Raw genomic sequence first — 22,440 nt, forward strand, 5'->3', positions numbered from 1 at the left:
AAACCAGGAGGGGCCATCAGGGAGTCCTTGAGAAAGCTACGAAAATGGATTGCTACAGAAATATAATCAAGGGCGTGATCCAAGTATCTAGCCCTTCATGTAAATAAGTATGTTGTATGGATATCAAGCCTCACAGGTGCCCTCTCTGACCTATTGGCATATAACTTTGAAGAATCACCCTTAGATTATAGTGTTTACAATTTTTATAAACAGCTGAAGAAGACATATCTCTGTCAGTGATGAAAGTTTGACAGAAACTGAAGCCAAAAAAACTAAGTAAAAAAGGAAATAGAATGAAAAAGCAGCACTTTGGAGGTGAGGAAATATGGATGCGAAGGATGAGGGAAAACAAACTAGCAGCTTCCTTAGAGAGCTAGTGACACCACAGTTGTTTAGGTAGGTCCTGAAAGGAGTTATTGGTATTTCTTTCATTTTTGCCTCACTTTGTAAATAAATGGTGCCTTTGCCACTTTGTAAATAAAGAGTGCCTTTGTAAATAAAGAGTGTCTTGTAATGAAACACAGTTGCTCAGCTGAAGGATTGTTTGAATGAAACAGCTTATTCTTTATCTGATACCTTTACCCAATATCAATAAGCTCTGTATTCAGTTCTACGTTTTTATGATGATCAAAAAAGGAGTAAAACAATTATATCTATTGATGTGTGGAACAATTGATCCTCATAATCATATAATTACATGGCAAAGCATACAGGAGAAATCCAATTTGCAGCTAAAATGCCATACAAGGGTTCAGTTCCTTGACCAATTCTATAACTGTACTGAATGATAAATTCACATAGGGGTTTTTTCTTTCTCTATAAGTATGTCCTGTTGAGTGTTTGTTAAATGTGAATGACAACACTGGGTGCACCGATTTCTGTTTGTAATTTGGGGTTGTTGTCTTTAATCAGGTTTGCACTGATGTGAAGGGGCTAACACAATTCTGTAAGAATAAAGAATTCCGGAAATGTGTTCATGCCAGATTACCAAAAAAAGTGATTGGAGAGTGGGTTATATTGATTGAGCAAACTTTTACGAGCAGGTAGTGAAGATGGTTGACAGAGGACAAATGGTTGTATCTGCAGTAATATCAAAGTATGCAGAAGGTGGCAGATGACATGAGAAGCATGTGTCTCACCACAAATGTTGCTCATGACCACAGAGAGTGAAGGAAAATAATTTGACAGTAACTGGAAAACTTGGGTAGACTTTGAAAGTGGCCATCAAACAGAGATTAATAATAATAACAATATAGAGATAAAATAGTATTTTGCAATTGATATTACTATATGAAGTAGTTTTTGTAAAATACACTTTTTCTCTTCATTTTGAATCTTGATCTTGTCAAAATGCACCCTACCCTACTTATACTTTTATTATATAATTTACATTTTCCAATGTGTTTAGTAATAAAAGGCACTTACATTACTTCCTCTTTCTTAGGATCTCTTGCTGTTAAAATTTCCGTTTCTGCAAGTTTTGTCATAGCTTTAATTAAATTATCCAGTATTAGTGTTGTGTAGGTTTCTAGGGATTCTTTTCTATTCCAGCTCTACTACCTTACAAGCATCACCTAATTACACTTTAAGATGTCATTTTATATCACAATGAGTGGCTATGGTGTTTCCATCCATCCATTTTCCAACCCGCTGAATCCGAACACAGGGTCACGGGGGTCTGCTGGAGCCAATCCCAGCCAACACAGGGCACAAGGCAGGAAACAATCCTGGGCAGGGTGCCAACCCACTGCAGGACACACACAAACACACCCACACACCAAGCACACACTAGGGCCAATTTAGAATCGCCAGTCCACCTAACCTGCATGTCTTTGGACGGTGGGAGGAAACCGGAGCACCCGGAGGAAACCCACGCAGACACGGGGAGAACATGCAAACTCCACGCAGGGAGGACCCGGGAAGCGAACCTGGGTCTCCTAACTGCGAGGCAGCAGCGCTACCACTGCGCCACCGTGCCGCCCTCCATGGTGTTTCCTTTCTGAATTTTACTTAGGTAATAAAGGAAAGACTCTCTTGCAAAAATCGTGTTATGTACTACTTGACTCCAAATTTAAACTCTTATGACTTTGCTTTTAGATTCATCCTATTAGGAAAGTTCACACAATCCATTTTTCCTATTTTTTTGGTGTATGGTTAGTGTATTTCAAACTCTATCTATCTATCTATCTATCTATCTATCTATCTATCTATCTATCTATCTATCTATCTATCTATCTATCTATCTATCTATCTATCTATCTATCTATCTATCTATCTATCTATCTATCTATCTATCTATCTATCTATCTATCTATCTATCTACAGTATATAAACACGTGGACCTGTAGTCCTAAAATAAAATGTTACAAAAGGCTATGTATAAACAATAGAATACTCTCTGCCTGTTGTTTACAAACATAAGAGCTTACACCTGATCATGAATTCTGCACATATAATGTAATTTTTAGTAAAGTATTTTGGTGACCTTCAGACTAGAGGCCTATTCATGAGATATTTTATTTCCACTCCTTCTCACATTGTAAAGGCTTTTTTGATTCACTTTGACTCAGAGTAGAGAACCAACTTCTTTTATAGAGTAACCAAAATTGAGTGAGCCACAAACTAGTTTTTGTCTTGAAAGGGTACATGTTCTTAGTTACGTACACTAATGCAGGTGGTGACTAATCTAAACCATAACTATTGAGCAAAAGAGCTAAGAAGAAATGGTTGTATCGCCATTTTGTTCTTGCTGCTAAATGACCATTAAATAACTTACTAGGTCCATTTTGGTCAAGTACTGTATTAGAGAAAGAAACTACTGTATACTTGTCTTGGTTTTTAATGCTGGATTACTTCTCAACTAGAAGCAACTGTCTAGAACACAAAATGCAGAACACCAGTGGAAAGATTCAATGGACCTGTTTCACATAGTAAGGTACAAACTACTTTAGCTTACACTGAAATGCACAAGTCCTTCAACTGACTCCAAGTGACTTACTTTTGAAACTAGTCAATGACTGGCTGGTTGTCAGAGCTGGCAAGTGTCAAGTATTGAGCCAGGGTGTGGTAGGAATTTTACGACTTTTTCTAATTATAAATGATAAAAATGCATGTTTATTTTTTCTTTCTCTTCTTCTACTTCCATTGGTTACAAGAATATGCATTTCTCATTTTATTCCAACTGCTCCTTTCCCAATTTTAATTTTCAATGCGGCATTGTGTCAATAATTTTCCTGCTGAATTTGAAACTGTGGTTTTAAATTCACCACTTAATTGCTTCATATACAATTTATTCTACATTTTAACCTATATGGACAGGGGGAAGAGAGTGCAAAAGCTGCAAATTAGACTGTGATTTCACTTCGGGATTCTGAAGTTGAAAGGCAGTAGTAGTAACTTCAAACAATATACGTATTTCCCTTACAAAATAACTACTTTTATAGATTCTTTAATAGGCTGTCAGAAGCCAAAGTGACATATGTAAGTTAGTATACTTTTGTACTTTAGAAGATGAGTACACATTGATTAATGCAAAGACCATCCAAGTACCAGGCTTCCAGGGAATGATATGCCATGTACTGTTTTTGTAAGGAAGGCCCAGATTACTCCATAAGCACTAAAAAAACAGAGAAGTCACGAGAAATGAGTAGAAGACCAGGGAATGTTATTCCAGACTGTTACAGGTGACATTAAAAGAAAAAGAGAAAGAACCAAAAAAAAAGTTTTATTTTATGTTGTAGTTGTGTTAGACATGCCATGAGATCCAAAATAAATGTTGGAGTGCAAACTGGGCCACCCTTTTTAGTAATGGTGCTAGCGACAGCAGCAATAGCACTTGGGGATGCAAATCAAACAAACAACACTAGGCCACAGAGCCTCCCTTGACTGGTCAGGCCTGAGGTTGAGCTCATATTTGTGTTGAGTCTACAATCAAATGAGATGCCAACTTCCAGGAGCGCCTCGATTTTATAGTCCTCCAAATGAAAGGGGTGGAGTCAGTTGCCTGTGGGGATAGATAGAGACGAAAACATTAGCAACAGCCCCCCCCCCCCCCCCCCCCCCATTCCGGTGTGGTATTGCTTACCTCAGATGAGCCTGGAAGGAGATTATCTGATGTGCATGTGTAACAGGGCAAAATCTGGAATTATTAAAGTATGGCTCTTTAACCAGTTTCAGAACTGGTTTGGGTCAACAATGCTTCATGAGAGCACAGTTTGGATTTAAGTTTGCAGTTTTTTGCCTTTGATTTTTGCTCTGGATTTTTCCTAACCTTGATGATCCCTTTTTGATATTAAATTGGATTAAGCAAAATTGACAATTCACTGATGTTTGTTTAGCATACAGGACACCTGAATTATGTGAAACAAAATAAATAAATACTTTAACAAATAAATATATTGCAAACTAGTAATCATTAAACAAATGAATAAATAAAGATATATAGCATATATATAAATTCCTGTTTATGGGATCATGACACTAATTTCATCTTATAAACCAGAATGCTACTAACTTAAAGAGTTTATACTGTTCCTTCCTGTACTCAAACTACTCATTTCCTTCACAATCTCTGCTGAAGTTCCACTGATTTATCACAGAGGGTAGATAGCTAGTACATAAAAATATTCTCAGATCTGCTTAAACCATGGTGACCAGACTCTGTCCAGACAGGTATTGAGTGTCAGACTGAACTTTAAGAAAACACAGCTTAGAAGCACTGAAGCAGCAGTGCTAACCACTGTGCCACCATGCCACCCTGGAAGGAATGATTTAAATAAAAAATAATTTGGCTTGAAAAACACAGATTTTGCCATATTGCCATGTGTACCTTATTTCACAAACATGCTGCTCAGGCTCCTATATTTGCATGGTATATATACCTCAGCTCTCCTTTCTTGTGTCCTGTTTCCAACCTCTTATTCTTGGCCTCTTCTATGTCTCACTACCTTCCTTTCCAGACCCTTCGTTTTCTCTCAGTATCACTTTTTATATATCCTTCTCCAGTTTCTCTCTCTCTCTCTCTTTAGTGCACACACACGCACACACTCACGCCCTCCCTCTCCTGCCCTCCCCCACCACTGCTGCATTGATGCTGCTGCTTCTCTCTTGATGATGTCACTGGCTCAGTACAGCTCAGCATCCCTGCCTGACTCACTCAGCAAAGCCATTTTGCCTTTCAATTGGAGAACATATAACATCCAGATTCTGATGACCCCCCTCCCCCTCCCCTTAAATCCTTTTCAGACAGGTCAAGAGAACACACCCTGATGCACCATTGCATGGCACACTTTGGAAAAGAGGCAGCCTACATTACCTTTAAGGATCTGTGACAACCTTGTCATTTCTGTTCAGCCCATCCGCTGCACTTTAGGCAGCAGCTGCAGCAGCGCCGGAGGCTGAAGACTGAAACGCTGAATAGCATTTGAGGCTGCTACAAAAATAACAGGGCTGGGCAAATAACAAAGAGGTAAGCAATTAAGCTTTTGTTTTTCACTAGAATACGCTAGAAGTGAGGCGTTGTTATCTGTGTGGGTAAAGAGAATTAACATTTTTGATATCACTGTATGTAATTGATTTTTGTATACGTGTGCAAATTCTTTTAAAATGTGAAGTAAAATAGTAATCAGGAATATAAAATATGTAAACTTGTCAGATATAAACCTTTCTAGGTTTCCAGTTTCCGTATACCTGTTTCTCTACCATATATAGACTTGGCATCATATTTGCAAAGACTGACGATGGAAAACGCGTACATTATGCAGGAAAAATAAACAAAATGACTGAAGAGGACAATGCCGCAAGTGTGAACAACACGTTTTAATAATTAATGTTAGGATCGCTATATTTCAAGGGTAGTGTCCGATTTCTACTTGAGTTTACGCGTTAAAGAGTACGGACGTGTTGTTGGCAGTAGCTTTGTTCCAAAAGGGAGCTGTCAGCATAACAAAATCACGCAGGGAGGAGGAGGAGGAGATGGAAGAAGAAGAAGAATAAGAAAGCGTAGAGGATGGATGCGCGCAGTCGCTCAATCTGCATTGTGGGCAGGCTAAAAAGGCCTACGCAATTTACGATTGGAAGCATGGGGTATACAAATGAAATATAATTTTCTGTCGTTCTTCCATACTCACTGTTAAGTCTTTTTCCTTAAATTTGCTTTTGGCAGCATCCAACGGTGGTATTAAAACGATAAAATATACGTGCGAAAGCATACACCATCCACAGTGAGCCAAGCCCTACTAGTGTTTATACGTCAGAATCTGAACGGCACACGTTAATTTTAACTGACGCACGCATGTCATTGGGTCCATCCAGTTCACATGTCTGAGGCCAGCAAGATGTTTCTTACCTGCACATTACAGAAAGGTGGGATGTCGCTTTTGAGGTATGAAGAACACACACTGATTTCTGTCTAAATCAGGTATATGGACATTTTCACTGTGGATGACGGTTGTTTTCCATTAATTCTGCATCTGTAATAACAAATAAATAAGAAATAAATACACTTCATAATTAATTCAATAGGCGCAACTGGCAGTTTGTGGTCCAACAGACCTGGCTACGGTGTTGGAAAGTGAACCTTTGGGGAGCAGGTATATATTCTGTGGCCAAGCAAACACAACATCCTCCCCAGCCGGAAAAAAAACGCACGGCTCGACGCGACAGGGCGCGCCTGTCTGTTCAGACTGCGTTTAAGGTGCAGGCTGGAAAGGCAGAAGACGCACTTTCACTTATCTAGGCTGGAAAAATAAGCAGGGCACCAGCAGTACCCGGGAAATGCAAGGTATTGTGTGGTACCCTTTTCATCATGGGGCTCAAGACTGATTTCTGTCTGCATGGTGACTGTTCCCCGCTCAGGAAAAGTCATGGACGGCAATGGCGATGCACGTTTTTATGTCAACTGCTAGCCCCAACAGAAACGGCACGTTTGTGATAAATACATAATGCACGTATTTTCTTTCTTTCATTCTTAAAAGCCGGTCCCAGGCCGTATTCGTGACAAGCATTTTAAAAACGTCACTTAAAATGTTTCACTTGCATGTGGCATGCTGTCATCGTGGTTAAATTCAATGTCAAGTTTACTGTCATGTGTGATGTAATGGTTAAAGCTGTGGATTTCAAACCCTCAGCTACCATTGAGGGTATCTGAACCATGAGCAAGTTGCATCTCTGTGGTCCAACTGGTAAAAAAACAAACAAACAAAAAAAAAGACAAAAGGAATGCAGCCAGTTCTATCACAGATGTTGCAAGTCACCTTGGAAAAGATGTCAACCAAATAAGTAAAGTGTCAACCAGTGTTTTTTGTTCCAACCAGCTTCACAATCAGTGATAATTAAGTGATCTCATAGCAAGGCTTTTTCTCTTCTCTTTTTCAGCATTCAGAAAAGCAGTAGTATGATTTTTACATTTAAAAGATGATTTAGAAATATTTGTGTTAGCTATAGCTTTAAATACTTAACTGTCTTTTATAGTTTTCTTACTATGTTGCCTTTTTCTGTAATTTTCTCCCTTCATTTTATCTTAATAATGACAATTAAAAACAAGCATGGCACTCGAGCAAACAACATTGAATGATGAAAGACTGCATTACTTTAGCGTCAGACCCACTAATTAATAAATAATATATTGAATAAGCAGAACACATGAAAAAGCATTGAAAATCAAATTAGGATGAAAATATTGTTAAAAAGAGAAAACAAAACCCCACATTATCCAAATTTTACTGCTTAGTACATTTTAATAAAAAAATACCAAAATAAATGTGTACTTTCTATATTGACCCTAAAATGCAGAAACTGGAAAATAACAGCTCAACTAATTGGGCTTGGGGTCCAATTTTAAAAAATGAGTTTAGCTGGAACAAAAACGTCCAAGTAAAAATGGGTCCCCAAGACTGAGGTTAGGAGCCATTTGTGTAGACAGTTCACTGATTTTTGTAGTTTTATGACTTCCACAAACGAAGTATATCCAACACATGACAATGAATATAAAATACATTTAAATATCCTGTATATCCATTATATATGCACGAATCATTCATGCATTTGTCAGTATGTGTGGCTGTTGAGTTACCTTATTACGGTAAATCTGCTTCTTTACAACTCAAAGTGAATGAGTTGGAATTCTGGATAAATCTCAGTTTTGTGGAATTTGCAAGTTCATTCCTTTTCTTCTTATGAATTTTTTTTTGGGTCCCATTCCTTCCAGTTCCCAAAATCATGGGTCTGTAGTTAATTGGCGTAGTATAAGTGAATGTGAGCATGATTGTCAGTATATTGCAAGAATGGATAAGAGTAATTTCCAGGGTGGTTTCCTGCTATCCAGATATTTTCTCAAATTCTATGACCCTAACACTGGACTAAAAATATTCAGTAAATGAAAGGAGTTTTTGCTTGTGGGTGACAATGTAGGCAGCGCTGTCACCTTACAGCACTTGCCTACCAATTTGATTACCACTTGGAATGCCTTCTGTGTAAAATTATTGTAATGTTACACATTTAAGTGCATTATCATTAGCACACAGTAAATGAGATACTTATTTGTATGTCTCCCTCAGCCTAATCATATTAGAATAATATCTAAAAAAAATGAATTTGACTGAGGCAATGTGGTATATTTATAAGTACAAATATTAGATATGCTTATGCAGTTGTCATTATGAGTGCATGTGGAACCTAGCCTAGGGGGAGAAAGTTACTGAATCTAGTCACAAGAGTATTAATGGTCCTGTAACATTTGACAAAGAGCAGTGAAATGTGATTGTGCAATGTGGCTAAGGTTTATAATAATGCTGTTTGCCTCTTTGAAACTGCATGTTCATATATGTCCTGAATAGAAGAGACTTAAATATTAGCAAAATTGTGTGCTGACTTGATGATACACTGTACTGCTTTGTGGTCTTGAACTGAGGAGGTGCCAGTGAGTACAGACATCAATGTATATCTATAAATGTTGATGAACGCAGATGAAGATACCTGGGCTTTTTATAGATGCCTGAATAAGTATGGTATTTGTGAAATTTAAACCTGCTGATCTTCTTCTCTTCACAACGTCTCTTCCAGTGTAATGTAAGGGTAGACTGCCTCTTACTTCCTGAAGTCTTCGGCCAGCTCCTTGGTTTTGCTGACATTAAGGGAGAGATATTTGTCTTTACAGCACTGTGTCCCAAAGAAAATCTCTTCTTCGTAGGGTGTCTCATTATTGCTGGAAAGCAGGCCTATAATGATGGTATTAACGTCAAATTTTGTGACGCAGCAGAATCCTTGTGTAGCCATGTTGTTATAGGTGCACAAGGAGTACACAAATGGCATTAGCACTCTATCCTGTGGTGTGTCTGTGTTGAGAAACAGTAAGGAGCAAGTGATGCTGCCAGTGTATGCAAGATGTGGTGCTCCCTGCCAATTATGTAGTCCAAAATCCAGTTACAGAAGCTTTATCTAGATTCACTGGTTTTTTTCCTGTAGATCACTGTTTACAGTAGAATAATGGATAGCTACAAATCCACCCCAGTGCAGTAAATATCCTAAACTGGAGACTTTTAGCTGATGCATAATTTCTGTTTCCAGTTCCCAGACCCTAAAGATTTCTGCTGTCAATTTAAGGTTTGTGTATTTCTTTGAAACTCTATATACCTTAAACCAGATATTCTCATATTAGGGTAAGTTGCCCTGCCTAGGCCTGCTTCCTGTCTTCTGGCCAATCCTGCCATAATGTGCCTTTGTCTGTCCTGAATCTGTATTGACTATGCCTGTTCAAAAAATGGTATGACTGAAGTTTCATACATGTTATACCATTATGTTTCCTTTCATGAGTTTTACAGGTATCAGTTACTGAGGAAAATAAGTATCACTGTGACTCTGTGCTTAGTCTTGCTTCCTCACAGTTTTCTGTGCGTTTGAATGTTCTCCCCATGTTTGTGTGTGTGTATGTGTTTAAATCATTCCAGTTTTCCTCCCACATTACAAATATACTGTAGTTCACTTTACGCTAGAAGCAGATTTTTCATTGATCCAATGTGAATGAGTGTGGGTGTGTATGCAGGTGTGCTGTTTGATCTATTGACATCACCTTCACAGTTGGTACCTGCCAAGTTGGGCTTTGGCTGTTCACAAACAAAAAGCTAAATTAAACAGTTTCAGAAAACAAAAAAGATGTACTTAGAGTATACAGCAGAAGAAAAAGTAAATGTGAACTACAAATCACAATAATATAGGGAAATACTAGTTCTTTTGAAATGCTCTGTATAACTTGCAGAAGTTTATTACATTGCCCAATATGAAAAGTGATCAGGTAATACCCTAAAATATTTTATGAAAGTACTCAAAAAATATAACATTAAATACAGATGTATTGAAAAGTGCATATTGGTAAGGATTGCTCACACTGTAAAATAGAAATCAAATAATTTTGTTTTTAAACTAACTTTGAAAAGTGCTAAATAAAATTATAACAATTCACTATATATATATATTTTTTTTGTTCTTTATTTCGCCTTATACAATTTCTTGTATTAGGAATTTGTTAGTTTTCGCATACCCCTTGGGGTCAGAGCGCAGGGTCAGCCATTGTACAGCGCCCCTGGAGCAATTACAGGTTAAGGGTCTTGCTCAAGGGCCCAGCAGAGTAGGGTCTCTTTCGGCAGTGATGGGGATTCGAACCAGCAACCTTCGTGTTTACATTGTGCACTTTAAATCTATTAAAACAATTTTTCTAAAGTTAAACTGGTTTCCATCATTTTACGTTTTAACTCTCACTCAGATTGAGTGGCTTGGTTTTGAGTTGTTGTGTCCACAGACCAAGTGAAACATACATTCATCCATACATTCAGAACAATATTATTCTGAAAGTGTTATGTTTAAATGTATCACAATACCTTTCCCATGTATATGGTGAATGAAGAAGAAAAGAAGAATTGCAATGCATTGTGAAACAATACCAATTATGAAAGACCCTGCATGAATTACAATATGTAAGATTCTAAAAATACTTTATAGTATGGAGATTTATTAATTTATTGAAAATGAGAAATTGAATGGGACTGTTAATGTGCATTCAAAATCATCTTATGCTGCTTTGTACTTTTAAGAAAAAAAATGTTATACTGTGATGTTTAAATTGCTGAATAGTTAATTTACAAACATGAATGAGCCACTGATTAAGTGTCTGAAAAAAGCTACATTCCCTCTTTGTCAGTTGGTCATAGGTGGTGAAATTTGAATTTCAAGCAGGTGTTCTTTTCTTAAACTCAGCATGAATTATCAAATCATGCAGTTTTCTAGTCTCCCTGAAATATTCTAGTCGAACATATGAATTTTAGAGTGACAAATTTTACAGTAATTATCAAGTCATAAGAACCGTGGTCTAAATTGGATGAGAAAATATAATACAACTATTTCAAGGTTTTCATGAAGAAGTCTGAAGTTAAGCAAAACAACTTTTATTGGCAAACTAGAAAGATTACATCCATAATGGCTAACATGGTACAAAACCATAGTACTACATGAAGAAGCCTGAAAATATTCAAAAAGAACTATTTTCTAGAACAGTATGGTTTCAAGCTCTGGAGTTGCATTTTTGGAATTATACAAAGTAATCCTGGAGTGATGCCATGGAAGTTTTTTATTTATTTTTTGTTCCATCCTGTTTCCAAATATCTATCTATCTATCTATCTATCTATCTATCTATCTATCTATCTATCTATCTATCTATCTATCTATCTATCTATCTATCTATCTATCTATCTATCTATCTATCTATATGACAACAAGTTATAGATGAAAATAGTATAAAATTACTGGAGTAGCTGTTTGCTATCTTTTATTGCCACATACTGGATTGGCAATTGGTTAATGCAAAGAAAGATGCAGTAAAAATTCAAAATGATAACAAAAAACACCAGGCATTCTTACAAATTTCACAGGCAAAAAATATACACTTACTGGTAATTTTAGGCATTGAAGACAGGGTCATGTTAAGATACCTAGCTTAACCTCTAATGAAGGAGGGCTTGGAAAAAATAAATAAATAAGAAACTGTAGCCATTGCAGCTCACAAATTTAAGGATTGACTATTCCTGTTATCAGGCATGAATCAACTCCCAAGTGTAGTTTTGTGGTATTTTATCAGCTGATATACAGTTTAAGTAATAGGAGAATATGAAATAAGATGCAGTTAAGTCCATAAGTATTTGTACAGAGATGAAATTTTCATAAGTTTGGCTTTGTATGTCACCACAGTATATTTCAAACAAAACAATAATTATGTGATTGAAGTGTAGACTTTCTGCGGTTTGCCAATCATATGAGCTGTTTAGGAATGACAGCCATTTTTCTGCATACAACCCTCCTCCATTTCCAGGGGCTCAAAAGTATTTAGACAAATTAACATAATCATGACTATAATGGGCGGCACGGTGGCACAGTGGTAGCGCTGCTGCCTCGCAGTTAGGAGACCCGGGTTCGCTTCCCGGGTCCACCCTGCGTGGAGTTTGCATGTTCTCCCCGTGTCTGCGTGGGTTTCCTCCGGGCGCTCCGGTTTCCTCCCACAGTCCAAAGACATGCAGGTTAGGTGGATTGGTGATTCTAAATTGGCCCTAGTGTGTGCTTGGTGTGTGGGTGTGTTTGTGTGTGTCCTGCGGTGGGTTGGCACCCTGCCCAGGATTGGTTCCCTGCCTTGTGCCCTGTGTTGGCTGGGATTGGCTCCAGCAGACCCCCGTGACCCTGTGTTCGGATTCAGCGGGTTGGAAAATGGATGGATGGATGGATGGATGACTATAATGATAATTTTCAATGCTTGGTTGAAAATCCCATAAGTCAATAACTACCTGAAGTTTGAAACCCATTTCCATCTCCACAAGGCAATAGTACATTGTATGAGAGGATAATTTTGGGTTTTCTTCTCTCCTGTCATCTTTGAATTGGTGTTAAGCGAATGTAGCGTGTTCAGTGGATGTAAGGAAAAAGCACCACAAAACGGCAGCCTCTAGAAGGCCTTACCATAATGTGTTATCTAAGAAGAAACAGGGGCCAGAGCATTAGTTGAAAGAAGAAGAAAAAGTGGAAACGTTTTTGGGTGAACTGGGTACTCGTATCAGAATCACAGAGTCTTCAGGCCATGTAAGGAAGATATCAGGTGACTGACCAATAACAAGAAGTATCAACAGATGGCAATCTTACTTTTGAAGATTTTTCAGGTTGATTAAAGCATTGGCATTGTAGAGTTGGGTGCGCCAAGATGTCATAGATTATAATCTAATAATTATTAGAGGAGTACAGGGAAAGACTTGCACTGCATTTATGGCTCTTGTATAGAGTCACATACACATGTATACATCCTCAAGATGTTTGTGGTGTGAGGCTTTTGACCTTTCCTAAGTAAGCACCTTGAGCATGTATATAAATAAAATGTATTATTATTATTTATTATTACCATGCTAGTATGTCATCTCCAGGGCAATGCAGGTATGCTCTATGTGGAAATAATGTATTTTGGGACCTATTAGTCAGTTAGAATGACAGGCAGAACAAGATCATGACCCAAGTTATGGTCAATTAATTAAGATCATGAAGCATTTGTGATAATTCACTGATAAGATCAGATGCACCAGGGAGGTACTTATGGTACATACAAAGAGAGTGATAGAGAGAGAGAAAAAAAAGAAACTAGCTGCTGTATGTTAGGATCTGCTGTCCATGTGATACCTGACTCATGTTGGGTATTTAGTTGTTTTTTTATTGTCTATAATCTCTCTGGTGAAATGTGGGATTGACAGCATCTAAAGAGAAAGAAATAAATTGAGAAAGACTCAAGATAATCCATCCAATACTGAACCTGCTTAGTGTACTTCAGGTTCATGGTGAGTGAAACATACCCGTGCAGCAAACTTGGACAGGACAATCAAAGCATTACACATTTCATATTGTAATTTACAGTTTAGCACACTTTTGTTTTTGGCTCATTTTAGGCTGATCTATGTATGTTAAATGCAACTGCTAAAAGTTTCCCCCAAATCTTTGAAAACTCCTTTCTCATTGGAAACTGAATAAAGCCTTTACAATGATGTTTCAAGCCACTGTTGGCATGTAGAAAGAATCTGGGTGAATCTGGTGTTACCTATAAGGATTTTAAAATCAGATTTACAGTCATGCAAGGTTTATTCAAGGAACAATTGTGATGAGGGAATGAGTGTATGGGAAATGAACAGCCAATTAGTAAATGCATAATTTATATAGTGGACATCCATTGTGAATTTAATATCTTGATCAATAGGATGTAATTTGGTCTCCTGAATTTTATATGCTCCTTGACTCTGTGCTAGAAATACTTTTGTGTTTTGCAGCATTTACAAATTCTGTGACACATACTGACAATTACCTGCTGATTAATTAACTATTGATCAAAATTAATACTACTTGCTACTATTCAACCTTTGCTTACTGTGAAACGTTATATAAAAATAAGAAATGGCACTAAGAATTTTCGTGTGGGTGTGTTAGTAAGGATGTCTTGTAATTGCATACATTAGTTTCTTAGTAATAATGAAGAGTATAGCAGGAGTCAGTAAAGTAATAAATAATTATACCTAGATCAAAGTAATACTGTATATTTAAAGTAGATACTACAAAAATAGAAGACAGAGAAAAAAAAACTCTTTCCAAGGAAATGTACTGTACATAAAGTGAACACAACAACAATGATCATACAAATAGATGCATATACTGTAAATAGAATTTTAAAAAGTGAAAGACTAAATAAAATTAAACAATATTACAATAATGCGAACAAAAAAATAAACATGCAACTATAAGAAGAAATGGCAACACATATATAACAAGAAGCAGGAAAAATATGAACTAGTAAGATATAGTAATTGATTAATTTGACACATATATAAAACAAAAAATGAAAGAAAAGAAAAACATAGAACCAAAAAGTGTGAGTGAATGAATGATTATTAAAGGGTTTTATACTTTTCAGTTGGTATTTAGTAATAAACATGCTAGGATACAAAACAAATGTCAATGCATGCATGTTTAGAAAAACACTTTATTAAATCAAGATTAAGTGCTGAATACAGCATGCAAATACAGTTTATGATCTATCTAATGGTAAGTGGTTTTATAAAGTGTTCAGTATAAAAGAGATTTTATATAGTATTTTTTTAAATTAGTTTGTCAGGAGCCTTACTGTTAAAGTAACCATACAGTTAAAGGTTAATTGTTAAAACTTTGTAAAGCCCCTTATGAGTAGTATAGGCAAATATCAGTAATGTTTGAAAAACGTATTTGAAAATTAACACATACCATCCATCCATTTTCCAACCCGCTGAATCCTATCTACAGGGTCACGGGGGTCTGCTGGAGCCAATCCCAGGGCACAAGGCAGGAACCAATCCTGGGCAGGGTGCCAACCCACCGCAGGACACACACAAACACACCCTAGGGCCAATTTAGAATCACCAATCCAACTAACCTGCATGTCTTTGGACTGTGGGAGGAAACTGGAGCGCCCGGAGGAAACCCATGCAGACACGGGGAGAACATGCAAACTCCACGCAGGGAGGACCTGGGAAGCGAACCCGGGTCTCCTAACTGCGAGGCAGCAGCGCTACCACTGCGCCACCGTGCCGCCCAACACATACCATACATTGCAATAAATGCAGTCAGGTACAGAACACAGACTGAGAATGCTATCATGCATTTACTTTCTACAAAATCGTATACCCTTAAATATTAACTGTTCCAATTCCTTCATAATAAAAGAGCTGATTTTATAGCGAACCAATTATATTTAGTTGAAGAATTATCTTAAATAAGGGCTAATGCTCTTCTCTTCACTGGACTATTTAAATGAAAAATAAGCCTTTTTTAATTAGATGAATACAAGCATACTGTCACATTATTTATACCTATTATTTTAACTAAATGTTTCATATATCTAAGTTTTTTACTTTAGTTTTGAATCTTTGCATTGTTAAGAGCTGATAGATGCTGTGAATTACTTGTTTTCAGCTTTGAATGAAATATTTTATGAAAAGGGCATAAATCCTAACCTCATCATAGCAAAAATTATAGCTTGATTATGGAAATCAATAAGACCTTTATTATTAATACTTGAGACAGTTTTCTGTTATTTCTATCTATCTATCAAAGATATTGTTTTCATTTTCTTTGTTAAACAATACTTATTTTTGTATATCATATACTGTATACAAAATAAAAAACCATATATCTATTTGTACTTAAATGTCTTGTGTTGCAGATTTATTTTCACATAATTACATAAAAACACTCATAATGCAGGTAATTGCTGATCTCATGACTGAACAACAGAAAGTACTGTATGAGTTTTGTTTGCTACAAAGTGTAGATAAAGGTGCTCTAAGACACAGTGGAAAGAAGTGTCATGACTTTTCAAGGCAGGCAAAGAAAGTTCTTTGCTTGATTTAATTCAAGTTGTAATGACTTTATGTTGTTAACTGCTTCGATGCCAAAATTGTAAATTCACTGGTCTTCAACAAAAGCATGTTTTCTATTACATAACATTCTCAGAAACTGGTAAAACATTATGTGTGCCCCATATTGGAATGGCAGAGGTAGTGAATATGTAATTAAAAAAAACAGAATGGTATCAACCTTACACTTTGAAGTGTCTTATCTATATAAACAGAGTATTGAAAAAAAAATTAGACCCATCACCAATTCTCTATTTTACTAAATAACATATTCTGTAGTGAAATGTTATTCTCTGTGATAGTTTTTATAAATAAACCAATTAGTCATCTTTGTTTAATGGTTATTTAGTCTCTATTTTTCCCCCTGGGTTTCTGGTCACAGAAAGTAGAAAAATTCAGTCAGTCCCAAAAGAGGTTAGGGCAGTGTTGCAACTACTAAGTAATGGAGTGTAAAAACTGTTTGCTGATGTTATGCCTTGCTCTGAAACATGTCTTGTTCATTTTTGCTTCTTCAGGTCTCCTGTGTTCTGGCCTTTGCTCTTGCTGTTGGTGGTTCAACCAACAAAATGGCAGGAGCATCGGTGAAAGTGGCGGTCAGGGTCCGTCCCTTCAACTCACGGGAAATAAGCCGTGAATGCAAGTGTATTATTCAGATGACTGGCAACACCACTAGTAAGTAACATTTGAAAATTATTCTTATTATTCTTACTGTTAACTTCTTGCTTTCAAAGAAACAGTGTTGAGAAAACATGGTGAATTGTACGTGGCAGGTAGGAACAAATGCGACAAGTAGTACAGTCTGGCAAGAAAGAGAAAAACACAATGATCTTGGCTAGCCACTTCAATAGAAATTAGGAAAACACTGAAGGAAACATCATTAACAATTTAGGAGTAGCAAACATTGACAAGTTTGAAAACATCAAAAAGGTGCAGAAAAAAATTTGTCTGAGTGATCAAAGGAATGGCCCTCTAATTTTGTAAGTGCATGGACCCAATGGGGGTAATGTGTATTTGTAAATGGATGCAGAGGTTGGAGTTAATTGAATACTTCATTGCAAAATAGCTGAAAGGGCACTTATGGATATGCAATTGTATTGGCCACAATCTTGTGCTGTGTAGGAACAATATTGAAGAAGCAAGGTGAGAATACTGTGTGGATCTTTGAAATAATAATAAAGTGGAGCTGTTTGGCTGTGTGGCTCCTATTATGGAATAGTAAAGATTGTCTTGTGTACTATTGCTCCACTGTTAATTGAATGTGAACAGTTGTTTTGTTTCCTGTTTTGTTCCATCACAAAGAGTTAGGTTTTTTTGGCTGTAGTGCTGAATTTGAAATCTGTATGGTGATTGTTCAAATCACACTTCTAAATCCTAAATCCCTTTATTTTGAATGAGCCTTTGAGTTGATTAATTCATCGAAGTCACAATATGAAATAAAATCTATATTTTCAAATCCTATCAAAGCCATTCACCATATTACGTTCTGTGAATTTATTTCTAGACACAAAGTGTTCTTAATTCTCAAGACAACCTGAACAGGTGTGTTTTTATAACCTTATTATAAGTTAAGTGTGTCTTTATTGAGCCACAGTAGTGGAGTGACTGTGCTTTGATAGCACTTGTTAAAAATAATTGTACATGAAACTTCATATGTTGGAAATTTTTATTTTTACAATATATCTGTAGCCAAAGGTTTGAAGTGTCCCTCTTTGATCTGTGTGGTTTATTCCATAGTACATTATTTTATTCAAAACATGTAACTAATTTAAAGAGTTGAAGTGTCAGATCCAAAAAAACTTTTATTTTAAACTGCACAATAGCACAGACTAAATACAATGAGAAGAATTCATCCTCCTCCTCCTGTACTTCTCTCCTGACTCCAAAATCATCAATTGAAGAATGGAGGCAGTCCTCCCAGCCAAACTAGCCCATCCACAACCTACTACTTTACACTATCTATCTATCTATCTATCTATCTATCTATCTATCTATCTATCTATCTATCTATCTATCTATCTATCTATCTATCTATCTATCTATCTATCTATCTATCTATCTATCTATCTATCTAGATTGAAAATACTGTGACTATTTAATCTGAAGGTAGTATTTTTATCCTGTTCCCTGTTAATGAAGAATATACTGTATTAATGGGGTTTGGATTCCAGTCTTAAAGAGTTTTTGTTGCTTGAGGTGGAGCCATTCTTTCAATAATAAATGAAGCTTGTAAAATATTTAATCCTTGACCCAGTTTAGATGTCTCCATCACAGTATTTGTGTCATTCTAATGCATACTAGCTGTCTGTGCTATTTTTTGCCATGTTTGTATTAAATCATTCTGTTTAATAGTGTAGGGTTTTTTAATCAGATAATACACATCCAACAGCAGGAATAGATATAGAACGCCATAGCAAATAAAATACTAACCAAATTGGGCCCATCAAAATACAAGACTCTGCTTTGTCATCTGAGTGCCTAGTGCAGATTTAACACCAAATTTCTGTACTGACCTTAAAGGCTTCAACATTCTTTCCTATTGTTCACATTATTCTGCCTGGCTCCAATCACTACTGCTTACTATTGTGGGATTCTGATTATGGCTGCAGCTAATGGGTCATTTGATTTATTGATTGAGGCTAACACTCAATCTTCTACAGCTACCAAAAATGCGGTCACAAGTAATTTCTAGATTGTATTACATTCTTAATCCACATATAGAAGATCTGCATACAAATCTGAAGAGAAACACACTAGCAGTACACTTTTATTCTGATTGAGCTTAAATATTGCACCACAGTGATCTGAGAAGCGTTTTAAACATATGATAGTCTAAACGAAGGCAGTTGCTGATGATTTTTAATTTTTGGTACAGTTTGTCAAGTGTTTCTAGTACTGGGGACGATGGGGGTGGGAGTCTCATAGCCAACCTTTTATGAACTCTGCCACAAGTTTAAAATGGGAAGCAATCTTTACAAACAACTACACAAAAGGCCAGACCTGCCCTTAATTTCAAGCCCAGACTCAAATCCTGGCCCAAAGTGGGGCTAAGGCTAAAACAAAAAGTAAAACAATTATTAAAAAATATCAACAAATAAATACAACACAAAAAGAACAAAGCCAAAAACAGAATTAATAACACAATATGAAATCTTATTTACAAAATGACTAAATAAACAAGAAATAAACTTGATTCAGGGCAATGACCATGGCTATATCACAACACAACCTTTAAAAACATTTGGATAAGATAAGGAAGCAACTTATCTATTAGCAAACCAAACAAGCTTGATTGACTGAATCTTTTCCTCTCTTATGCCAAACTTTTTATGTAGTTAACTGTTCAGAATCTTCTATAATACCATCATTGTAAATCTGGCAAATGTACTTAATTTTTTTTTTGAAAATTACTTTCAGTACTGGTTACCTAAGTTAGAAAAACAGGAAAATGGCCTTCACAGAACAACAAGGAAGAAACAAATATTGTTTCTTGTTTTTAATATGCAAATGCCTTTTGCATTTTACTGTCTCTCAGTGCACCAATGTAACCATTTATTCTTCTTGATGAGCTGGGCCACATGTAGCACCAAATATAATAAACATAAGTAATAAAATGACCTTTTAGAGACATCATGAAATGTTGTAAAGTAAAGTAAAATGTTGTAAATGCATTTCCTTTACCAAATCATTGAGTTACTGTAGTTCACTTTAATTAGTAAAACTTTTGTTTTTAGGAATAAAGCAACAGTAGACCGCAGTAGTGTGGAAACAAATTAAAATCCTAGTGGACTAATTCCTTTTTTTTTGTTGTTGTTTTTCAAGTCTTTTTTTCTCTCAGAGCTCCAAGCTGCATGGTCAGCAGCAGCATACAAATAAGTGAGCCTGCTCTGGCATTAATGTACACCATCAGACATTGCACAATATCACATAGAACAGAGTCTGTTTACTCATTTAAATAACTTTAGACAAAAGCCCTTTAAAACTGCAGCTTGGATAGGCTTTCTTGTTTGTAGTTTGTAGTGAAAGACGAACATAAAAGGAACATTTAATTACAGATTGGACAGTAAAGGACTACAGTGGGTAGTTTTGCATCTGCCCAGAGGTTGGACCCTTTTTGATCCCTGTGCCTGTGTAGATTTGCTAGAGGAAGAAAAATCTCCATCCATCCATCCATCCATCCAGCCATCCATCCATCCATCCATCCATTGTCTCCCGCTTATCCGAGGTCGGGTCGCGGGGGCAGCAGCTTGAGCAGAGATGCCCAGACTTCCCTCTCCCTGGCCACTTCTTCTAGCTCTTCCGGGAGAATCCCAAGGCGTTCCCAGGCCAGTTGAGAGACATAGTCCCTCCAACGTGTCCTGGGTCTTCCCCGGGGCCTCCTCCCGGTTAGACGTGCCCGGGAACACCTCACCAGGGAGGCGTCCAGGAGGCATCCTGATCAGATGCCCGAGCCACCTCATCTGACTCCTCTCGATGCGGAGGAGCAGCAGCTCTACTCTGAGCCCCTCCCGGATGACTGAGCTTCTCACCCTATCTTTAAGGGAAAGCCCAGACACCCTGCGGAGGAAACTCATTTCAGCCGCTTGTATTCGCGATCTCGTTCTTTCGGTCACTACCCATAGTTCATGACCATAGGTGAGGGTAGGAACATAGATCGACTTGTAAATTGAGAGCTTTGCCTTATGGCTCAGCTCCTTTTTCACCACGACAGACCGATGCAGAGCCCGCATTACTGCGGATGCCGCACCGATCTGCCTGTCGATCTCACACTCCATTCTTCCCTCACTCGTGAACAAGACCCCGAGATACTTGAACTCCTCCACTTGGGGCAGGATCTCGCTACAAACCCTGAGAGGGCACTCCACCCTTTTCCGGCTGAGGACCATGGTCTCGGATTTGGAGGTGCTGATTCTCATCCCAGCCGCTTCACACTCGGCTGCGAACCGATCCAGAGAGAGCTGAAGATCACGGCCTGATGAAGCAAACAGGACAACATCATCTGCAAAAAGCAGTGACCCAATCCTGAGCCCACCAAACCGGACTGGCTGCGCCTAGAAATTCTGTCCATAAAAGTGACAAAGGGCAGCCCTGGCGGAGTCCAACTCTCACTGGAAACGGGTTTGACTTACTGCCGGCAATGCGGACCAGGCTCTGGCACTGATCGTACAGGGACCGAACAGCCCTTATCAGGGGGGCCAGTACCCCATACTCTCTGAGTACCCCCCACAGGATTCCCCGAGGGACACGGTCGAATGCCTTTTCCAAGTCCACAAAACACATGTAGACTGATTGGGCGAACTCCCATGCACCCTCCAGGACCCTGCTAAGGGTATAGAGCTGGTCCACTGTTCCGCGACCAGGACGAAAACCACACTGTTCCTCCTGAATCTGAGGCTCGACTATCTGACGGACCCTCCTCTCCAGGACCCCTGAATAGACTTTTCCAGGGAGGCTGAGGAGTGTGATCCCTCTGTAGTTGGAACACACCCTCCGATCCCCCTTCTTAAAGAGAAAAATCTAGATCTGAAATATAAACGGATGCAGATTCAAAGCATGTTCTGGCTTAAGATGTGATCTTTAGGGTTAGCTTGTTAGGTGACTCAAAATCAAAATAATACCAGCAAAATTTAGGCAACATGAATTCGTTTATTTTAAATGATCCATATTACTAACTGAGAATGCTAAACCGGATGGACGCAGGGACGCAAAAGACGTACTGCGCAGGCGCCCCACAATCCAAAAGCAACGGAAACCGGCCGGATGGAATGCAACGTAAACACACGAAGCCATTGCACACGAAACGGGACACACACAAAGAAGAGGATTGAGACCCACGACACCCAAAGCCCCCCTTCCAGTAACTGAAATAAGAAATGAGGCCACACGCCCCCATGACACCAAAAACAAAGGAGTCACACGCAGGCACATGTAGCACACGAAACGGTTCACACACAAAAAGGACGATTCAGCCCCACGACACACAAACACCCC

At 37.8% G+C, this 22,440-nt stretch overlaps 1 protein-coding gene and 1 long non-coding RNA gene across 28 annotated transcripts in view; one reads left to right on the top strand and one right to left on the bottom strand.

Annotated features, from left to right (window-relative positions):
* Positions 1-3,729: 3,729 nt before the first annotated feature.
* On the bottom strand, positions 3,730-6,627 carry LOC127526522 (uncharacterized). The gene is made up of 3 exons (XR_007934022.1): positions 6,553-6,627; positions 6,347-6,470; positions 3,730-4,003 (listed from the first exon to the last, which is right to left on the bottom strand). It is a non-coding gene; the product is annotated as an uncharacterized LOC127526522 (long non-coding RNA).
* kif1aa (kinesin family member 1Aa) overlaps positions 5,112-22,440 on the top strand; it is a 243,450-nt gene continuing 226,121 nt past the window's right edge. For 10 of the 27 annotated variants that reach the window (XM_028794785.2, XM_028794786.2, XM_051922135.1 and 7 more), the window contains exons 1-2: positions 5,114-5,467; positions 16,968-17,124. In XM_028794785.2, coding sequence (XP_028650618.2) covers positions 17,019-17,124 — 106 coding nt within the window. In that variant the 5' untranslated portion in view covers positions 5,114-5,467; positions 16,968-17,018. Of the gene's footprint in view, positions 5,468-16,967; positions 17,125-22,440 lie in introns of all 27 variants that reach the window. The other 17 variants (XM_028794777.2, XM_028794779.2, XM_028794780.2 and 14 more) reach the window with 3 other exon arrangements.

The sequence above is a fragment of the Erpetoichthys calabaricus genome, chromosome 2 (genome assembly GCF_900747795.2).
Source record: "Erpetoichthys calabaricus chromosome 2, fErpCal1.3, whole genome shotgun sequence".
Classification (NCBI taxonomy): Eukaryota; Metazoa; Chordata; class Cladistia; order Polypteriformes; family Polypteridae; genus Erpetoichthys; species Erpetoichthys calabaricus.